Source organism: Cystoisospora suis (genome assembly GCF_002600585.1).
Source record: "Cystoisospora suis strain Wien I chromosome Unknown contig_305, whole genome shotgun sequence".
NCBI classification, from domain to species: Eukaryota; Apicomplexa; class Conoidasida; order Eucoccidiorida; family Sarcocystidae; genus Cystoisospora; species Cystoisospora suis.
This window is the reverse complement of record NW_027153106.1, coordinates 14329-22663: the sequence shown is the minus strand read 5'-3', so window position 1 is coordinate 22663 and position 8335 is coordinate 14329. Positions and strand designations below refer to the sequence as shown.

The 8335-nt window shown below is 50.4% G+C and overlaps 1 protein-coding gene across 1 annotated transcript in view; it reads right to left on the bottom strand.

Annotated features, from left to right (window-relative positions):
• Positions 1–10: 10 nt before the first annotated feature.
• Positions 11–8335, bottom strand: part of CSUI_000794 (eif2 kinase if2k-d (incomplete catalytic triad)) — a gene marked incomplete at its 5' end in the record, with an annotated part of 22653 nt that continues 14328 nt past the window's right edge. Inside the window, 5 exons of the mRNA XM_068061001.1 lie at positions 11–2640; positions 3104–4342; positions 5519–6517; positions 7067–7196; positions 7932–8335. The exon at positions 7932–8335 is cut by the window's right edge and continues 86 nt beyond it. Of these exons, the coding sequence (XP_067927023.1) occupies positions 1693–2640; positions 3104–4342; positions 5519–6517; positions 7067–7196; positions 7932–8335 (3720 nt within the window). The remainder of the gene's footprint in view (positions 2641–3103; positions 4343–5518; positions 6518–7066; positions 7197–7931) is intronic.

Sequence of the window (8335 nt, the reverse complement as noted above, 5' to 3'; positions counted from 1 at the left end):
TTTCCCGACCGCCCTCAGTGCTTGAAACACGACGGTTGCCGCGTCTACTGCTATTACTGCTACTACGGTCGGCGGCAAAACAACAACCTTGATGAACGGTCCGCACAAACTGGAGTACAGGTGAACTGTCATGGTTAGTTACGGGAGCCATGAACAATCCCCTCTTGTACATGCTGCAGGAAGAAAAACATGCGAACTGACTGGCTGGTCGAGTGGCTCCGTATATTTGCCGTGGGCCGAGTAGACAGCTATCATTTTCAAATGAGAAACTCCCTTCCCCACCCAGCTAGGCGTAGGCGGATAGTTATTCAAGGGGGCAATATCTACTGACCCCTCTGTCTGCGAAGTAGACCGAAGACGGATGTCTAAGACAAAGAAATCAACCAACGATTTCACTGCATCCCGGTGATCGAAGGTATCTTCTATCTTAAAGCAAATAGACAGAGTCTGAGAGGACTTGAAGATGACCTGTACATTATAGGGGACGGGAGAGGGATGTGTCCGTGTATGTTGTATAAGACGTGTCTACGTAAGGGGGCAGGGATGTAATCACGTATTATGTAGACGGCACGACTTCGTAGCGGAACTTCCTTGACTAATAAAATCTGATGCTGCTTTACGTTGTCAGTCTACTGTACACACATGGAACAACTACGCTTCGCAGCTCACGCCTCTGTCTGAAATATGTCTATTGTACATCCCTCGCACTTCTACCTGATGATGCGCACGAAGGGCAACAACACAAAACGCCAGGTGTCTGGGGGGTTTCATCTCCCAGTCCCCAACATTTCAGGCGACCGAGAGAGCGAGCCTCGCATGGCGCGAAGTAGGCGAAGATCGAGGGGGTTCGGGTCAGGATCCCTGGGAGCGTGCGAGCGGCGAAACGCGGTAGAAATCAAACTTAGGGGAATGTACGGAGACAGAGAGTGTATCTATCTTATCCTCCCTTTTTCCCTCATGGCTATTTCACATGAGCGTTTGTCACACTTCGCATGCGAGAGTCCCGAAAGAACTTGCTTAGTTCCCTTCCGTGTTCCCAAGTAGATGCTTAGCTAGCTCCAACAGCCTATGTCAGAAGCAGAACCACATGCACGCCCGGCTTCAGGAGATCCTCCCCCTTTCTCTTTAGAAAAACACCGGTACGACTATTTGATCTACAGGGGCAAGATTCACAACTACACCATCCACCCCCATACACGTCGGAAACAAAGATTAGCTATTAGGCAATTCAATTGACAACAACCAACTGAAGAGAGGAGAACGATGCTAGGCTGCATGCAAAAAATCAGGACGTCTGTTTGCCTGTCACTCTGGTCGTCCTCTTCTGCTCATACAACAAAAAAACTCCGTCCCTCGCCTCCCTCTGTCTTCTTTGCCTGCAGATACCGTGGTAACCCCCCCCCTCCCAACTGTCGTCGAGTATGCTAGGCGGGGGAGGGGGAGAAGGAGGCAGGTGAGCAGTGAGTGATAAGAAAAGTTCCATTGACCAATACAGAGAAACAAGTCTCTCGGATAAATGCATTGATACGTGTATCTTCTTAGGATCAAGTGGTGCCACTAGACCAAACAGGTTGTATATCTGGCCAAGGCAGTCTATTCCCAAACAACGGGTTCGTGTCGGCTAGGTGCTTGGAGTGTAGCTGTAAGAAAGCAGTAGCCGCGCGCGAGAGGAGAACATCGGAGAGGATCTTGTCATGACTTCCTCAGGCCCGTCTTTCTCTTTCCTCCGCCAGTAGCTCCCCCTCCTGTGCATATCCACTGAACGACTGCGGCCTCGCTGAAAAGTTTGTGTCTTTTCCTCTCCCCGCCAGTTGTTAGCCAACTCGCTCCCGACTGTCCAGACAAAGCGGCAGCAGTAGTATTGCCTTCTAGATCGCTGGGCGCATGCAGGACTTCCTCTATGACATATGTCGTCTGCACCGTCATTTGAGGAGGCTGCGAAAAACCTTGTGTGAGATACTGGCCACACGATCCGGCAATCCCACCACACGCTGAACTCGAGGAAACGAAAGAGCCTGTATGAGTCATCGTCGTATTACTACCCATAGACCCGAGACCTCCTAGAAAACCTCCAGGTCCTCCTGGCGCTGCAACCCCTGGACCTCCTCCACCTCCCACCGCCGCTCCAACCTGGGGACCACTAGCGGCATAGCTTGTTGAGCTGCCGCAGTTAGTATCACCGAAGAACACACGTAAAGTTGAGCTGCCTCCCTGATGCAGGCCGCTGCCCATGCCTGATGCAGGAAGGGGGCACCCTCCGGATGTATGAAATGACGAGGAAAAGCCCGTAGTCGCGGTAGAAGAAGAAGAGGCCGCAGGGGAAGCACAAGGGAAGGAAGGAGGAGCACCAGAGGTCATGCCGGTGCCTGGAGACAGTATACTTGACCCAACGCTACTGTATAGCGAGGACGATGATGACAAGCTGTCTCCCAAGGTATGCGCTTGAGTTGGAGCTGGCCGGCTGTGACAGCCATCGGCCCCAGCCAGAGAAGATAAGGACACAGGAGGAGCCTGTGAGGTAGTTCCTGCAGCGGCGGATCGCTGCTGATGAATCTGAATGTGATAGAGTACCTGTCGACTCCGCCGAAGCAAGCGTTGGAAGCGAGAGGTCTCAATCACAGGCGTAACGCGTAGCTCGCACTGTAGAACACGCAACACAACAACGTCATCATCACCATTTCCCGCTTGTACCTAGGGCAGGAAGGAACGAATAAGGCATCTGTTTGTCTACGTACATATACATATATATAGGCTTGCTTACAGCTCTCTCCATGAATATTCTTACCTACAGCTCTCTTGAGCAACTCTAGCATCGTTTGAATGTATAAAAACGGGGGAAACTGTGTGGCGTGAAGCAACGTGCATGGTTTACTCCAGGACAATCGTCCCCGTGTCTGCAGTACGTACGCGCCGCAGCTGCTTTGTGTCCGCGGGAAGGAGGGTGCTCACCTCCCGCAGATCCAAAACAACTGTGTGACGGTGTGTCGTCGGTGGAGCTGATGACGGCGCCGAAGAAAGGTTAACGTAACGATTTCCCGTTGCTCATATACAATGTGAAACCATGCATGCACCATGCAAGGAGGAAGTGAGGACCTCTACGTACCCGTATGCCTCGTCGGAGCAGTTTACAGGCAAGAGAGAATCCGAGAGGGAGTTGTTTACTGCTTTGAGTGGTGATAACAACAATCTGAGGATGGGCATGCATTGTTGCCAAGGTACTGAATCGATCTCCGCAAGACCACTCGTTAATGCCCCCGTCGTCATCTCCTCGCTGAGCTCCTTCTTCTCTGGTTTCCTCTCCAGGCTGCCATCCCCCTTGTTTAGATAGCATCCCTTCTGCTGTGAAAGCGACACTATCGACGCCACTCTCTTTCTTGTTTCTTCGACCTCGTACAGAAGAAGCATCTCTCTTCTTCTTCTTCTCTTCCCCTCTCGAAACCTGACCGCGACCAGAACCCCCGCCAGCACCTGTACCGGACTTAGCCGAACTATCTTGGGACGCAGAAGACGAGAAAGAGCGAGACCCTCGAGCCGACAGGGGAACTCCCCCGGGGTGAGAAGAGGAACCGCATTCTTCAATCCAATGGCCACCTTCCCTGACTGACAAATCCTCTAGATTCGGCTGGAGAGACACTAAGCGCTGCAGCCACCCATCTGTGAAGTTGAGAAGAGGTGGAAGATTCTGAGCTGTTTGCAGTTCTCTTAGGAACGATACAAAAGATAGAATTTTCTCTACCGCAATTTCGAAACTCAGTGTATGTACATCGCCGAAAAGAGAGAGGCCATCTTGTGTCGAAGTTGTTGGTGTCTCTTCCCTAGTCTTTTGATGGGGATTAGTTCGTAATGAAAACGAAGTGAAGGAATACATAGGATGTGATTTACCTGACTTCTTTTTCTTGCCACCTTCAGTTGCTGAGCAAGCCGTTGACCCTAAAGTCTCCTCCCATGGCATCAAATACCCACCATTCCCTACAGAGACAGCTATCACACGATTCTGATTGTGACGGACACCTCCTTGAGAAACCGTGTGAGACGAAACACAGAGGGGAAGTGCTGAGGTGGTTGAGGCAGGGGCAGAGGGCGAGGAAGACGAAGAAGAAGAGAGGTTGTTAAGAGTACTAGAAGAGTGTGAAAAAAGAGAGCAGGGGCCATCTTTAGATGAAGGAGACGTAGAAGAAGCTCCCACACGAGACGAGACACAGGCAGCCGAGTGGTTGACATCACCTGCTGCAACTTCCCCGTGATGCTGAGAATGAAAGGTAGGCCCCGGCCCTACAGCCGATGAGGAGGACCCTTGCACAAGCGTCGCAGGGTAATTCACAGTAAGCTGAAAGGCAAGGCGCTGAAAGGAAAGACAAGATAAAAAGAAAGAGAAGAACAAGAAACTGTGACAATAGATTGGATGTATGCCCAGTACCTCAAGAACATCAACGAAGGAGTCCACCAGGGACAAGACATATCTTCTCGGCGTTCTTATCGTCTTTACTCTCGTCTTCCTTTCCTCGCTTTATCAGGCGCTGCACTGGCGCTCGAGACACAGTAAACACCTTGCAAACTCTCTATCATTCTACAGTGGAGAAGCTGTCATTACTCGGGCAATCGCGTTGAAGAGAAGAAGGCCCCTTCCTGTACCTGCATAGGTATATAGAGCCTACCCGTGATGTAGCTGTAGAGAGTTGCAATCCATCTGCCTTGTTTCCCACCCCCTACTTGTATGGACATTCACCCATTCACCGGGGAAGGTGAGCATTGACACAGAGTGACGACTGTATCAGGATGAGAACTAGATACTGTTCTTTAGTGAACCGATCACTGTGATGGGCAAAATACCTACTGATATGGAACAGCCGTTCTTCGCGCGAAACGCCAACACAGAGACAACAACGCTTCGACAATGATGACCGGCACATTCGGTAAAATGTGCAGAGAGGGATGACAATGTACACGATCATCACCCGAAGACATCCAATTGCAGGATTGCATATTGAGACGTAACACTAGTAGCAGCTGTCAGGTAGCAGCACCCTCACCAGGACTACGACCAGTGTTGAGATGCCTCAAGAACTCCACGTGTTACACAGGCAAGCTAGTGTAACTGTTACGACGGGGTTGAGTCTATGTGTTTCATTGCATCGCCTTGTCGCTGGACAGATGATCTGAAGAGCTAGGTACATCTATTCAAGTGAGGGAATATCGAATAGATCTGTATTTCGTTAAAACTCTCACGACGAAGAGACGAAATCAGCAAGCAGCACACAAGGGACCTCCAAGGAGTCCCTGCATTGAAAAAGCCCACAAGAATCACCCGGGAAACTCCGTGAGTCGCGCGGTGTGATACAAAGCACGTTTTGTATTGAGTGCTCTTGTGCGTTGAGATTCTTCTCCTGCCAACAAAGCATTCTTGCTATAAGCTCCCTATCTCCGTCTAAAGGTGACCTCCGGCAACCACGTACAGCACCGTCCTTTCTTTTGCTTATGTAAACGAGTATCCAGAGTGAGTCTTTCAGCCTTTTCTTACCTCCGGGCGGTATAGCCCCAGGTCACCTCGAGGGAAGAGCGAGAAAAGACATTGCTTCCACTCTTGACCTCCAGACCGTACTAACATTCTTTCAATGTATAGTGCACGAACGAGAATAACACCGACTTCTCCGAGAGACGAAATGTCTTCTTCTTCCTCTTCTTCGTTATTAGCCACACGATGCTCCCTAGAGCCCGGTGTTCTCTGTTGACGACTTGACGCTTTGACCGTCAGGCTTGAAGCTCCTGGCCCAGTTTGCTTGCTCGAGCCGGGACTTGACTCGGACTCTTGCACCGTGGAAAGTGCGATGCGAGGAGAAGAAGGCGAGCGGGAATACACAGATGGAGAGGTTGAAGATGCTGAAGAGATTTCAAAGGCTCCAGAAGAGGGAGAGGGAGAAGAACAAGAAGAAGGAGGCGGATCACTATAAGATGGAGTTGAAGGAGCAGACGGGATTGGTGAATCCCTAGATAAACCTGTTGCTTTCTTGCCTGTTTCATCCAGTCCTTCTTTATGTCTTGTCTCGTTCAAAGCCCGCGAAACTGAGCTCAGTCCATGTACCGCCCCCGCGGCACTGCTGGAGGTACCTCTCGACCCAGGGGAAGGGCTTTTGGAGACAGTTGAATGAAACGCGAATCTCTCTAGAAGAAAAGCCCGAGGAGCACGTGGTAATGCCCGAAGTAAAGATTGCATGCGTTGAAGCGACACGTCATGCTGGATGCGATGAGAAATCTTTCGGCGCAAATGCATTAGCGTCTCCGCCCATGAGCTCACTTGCATGGGTTCACACGATGACAAGCGCTTCAGCTGATGTGTGTACCACGCGTGATGCGGAGGCGGGACTGCTGAGAAACGCTGGAAAGACAAAAAACGCAGATAGCAAAGCAGCAGAAAGAAGGTCTGGCAAACCGGTTTACCAGTGAAAGAGACGTAGAAGACGTTGCTGAGACGCTTCAACGGGTCGAGAAGAGGGGGAAGGAGAAGACAAGGAAGGGTTCGCTGCACACCGAGATGCCATCCAACGCATGAAGTTTGTATGTAACGGGGCTTGGAATTTCCCCCCGGTAGACAGGGGAAGACTGACTTCAGTGTGCCGAGTATTGCTGACGTATAGAACCAGCAGTGAGAGAAGACGTCTCCTTGCTCCCAAGAATAGAGAAGCTCTTCCAATGAAATGAAACGGGAACAGGACCCGGACAGATGCTCTCTAACGTATATATTTTTATCCCTCTCTCTCTATATACACATATACAATCGTCCACGTATGTCTCCTTACGTAGATGCACGTATGAGTGTGTAAGTATGAATATGTAATCATAGCTATTGAACGACTGGCTGGTTGTCTTGCAGTGTCAGGAGATAGTCGCTACAAGTGCGGCTAGTGAAGCGACAGCGAAGTAACAAGGACAACCCAAATCCATTCAAAGAAAGCATGTGTACAGCTTCGGGCTCGCTGGCGAGATAAGTATGGAAGATTTCCACAAAAGACGGTAGAGATGCCTGAGAGATTTCACCGGAAAAAATAGAACATACACCCGAGAGCCTTACCTCAATGACCTGGGCGACCAGGGACTGAATGGAGGAGGTGACTTTACAGCTATCTGCGTGCTCCGATCGGCCTTGTCGTAGTAATGCCGCCGCCTCTGCTGCTTCCGACGTGGGCACAAAAAAATACTCGCTGAAAGAAGAGTACATACAGACACGTGGGAGTGTATCCACCTCAGCTTACATGACGTACCGCAAACCGAGTAGCTAGCTATTTGCCTGTAGACGTACACGTGCACAATGTGTTACTCCATGCAGCCGGTGAAGCGGTGAGTGAAAGACAGCTGAGGAAGAGCATAAGGTAGTAAGAGGAGATTGCCAAGACAATTAATGCTTGCATGTCAAGATCAAGATCCAGTGCAGCTACAGCAGCAACCAGTCTTCAGCATGGATTTATATACGGAACGTGTGGATGAGCCTCCGGGCAACGAATGCACACAAGCTGAAAGAATATCGACAAGACGTTGTGTCATCCGAGAAAAAGCCGTAGACTCAAGTACAGCATCTCTTATCTCTAAATACACTTAACGCGAGACGGGACGTGTGTTCAGAACAGAAGGCGTATCCGCGCCACACTTTTTTTAGGAGACAGAACCTTTCTCGTGATGAATAGGTAGCAAACCTACGCCTGTACTACTCCTTACATGTATATCTATTGTAAACATACACGAAAACACTTGACGTGGACACTTGAACAGCGCACGAGAGCACAATAGACGAGGTACACGTACCATCGGTCAACATGCTAGAGCTGGAAGTCGTGCGGTTGCAGGTCCCCCCCCCCCGTTACATGTAGATTCCCCCTCGAGATTCTTCAAGATGTGTGTATGAAGACCATAGAGATGAGCGAGGTGAGGTGAGGTCTTACCGAAGGACAGCGGTGAGAAGATTTCCGAAGGTCCAGTGTAATCGCCAGCTTATATGAAGTGAACCCTTCTGTACGACAGCAACCACTTTCTCCATAGCTGTGGCACATACAGCGAGGATTTCAGCCTCAAATAGGGCTTCTCTGAGTTGATCAGGAGATGCATGCAAAGGCCGTGACGGAGCTTTACCTAACGCCTGTCCCCCGTGACTCAGGAAAGAGACGTTCCAGCTACAGGGCGATCCGCTCGAAGCGAAAGCAGCAGCACCCCGTGATTCTGAAGAACACCGGGTAAAAGGAGTTCCTAAGCCATACGGGCTATGAGCCCCTATGTGTCCTTCTTTGTAAGGTTTCTTCTTGTCGGCTAGCATGCTTCCACTGGTCCGACTACTACTACTGCTACTACT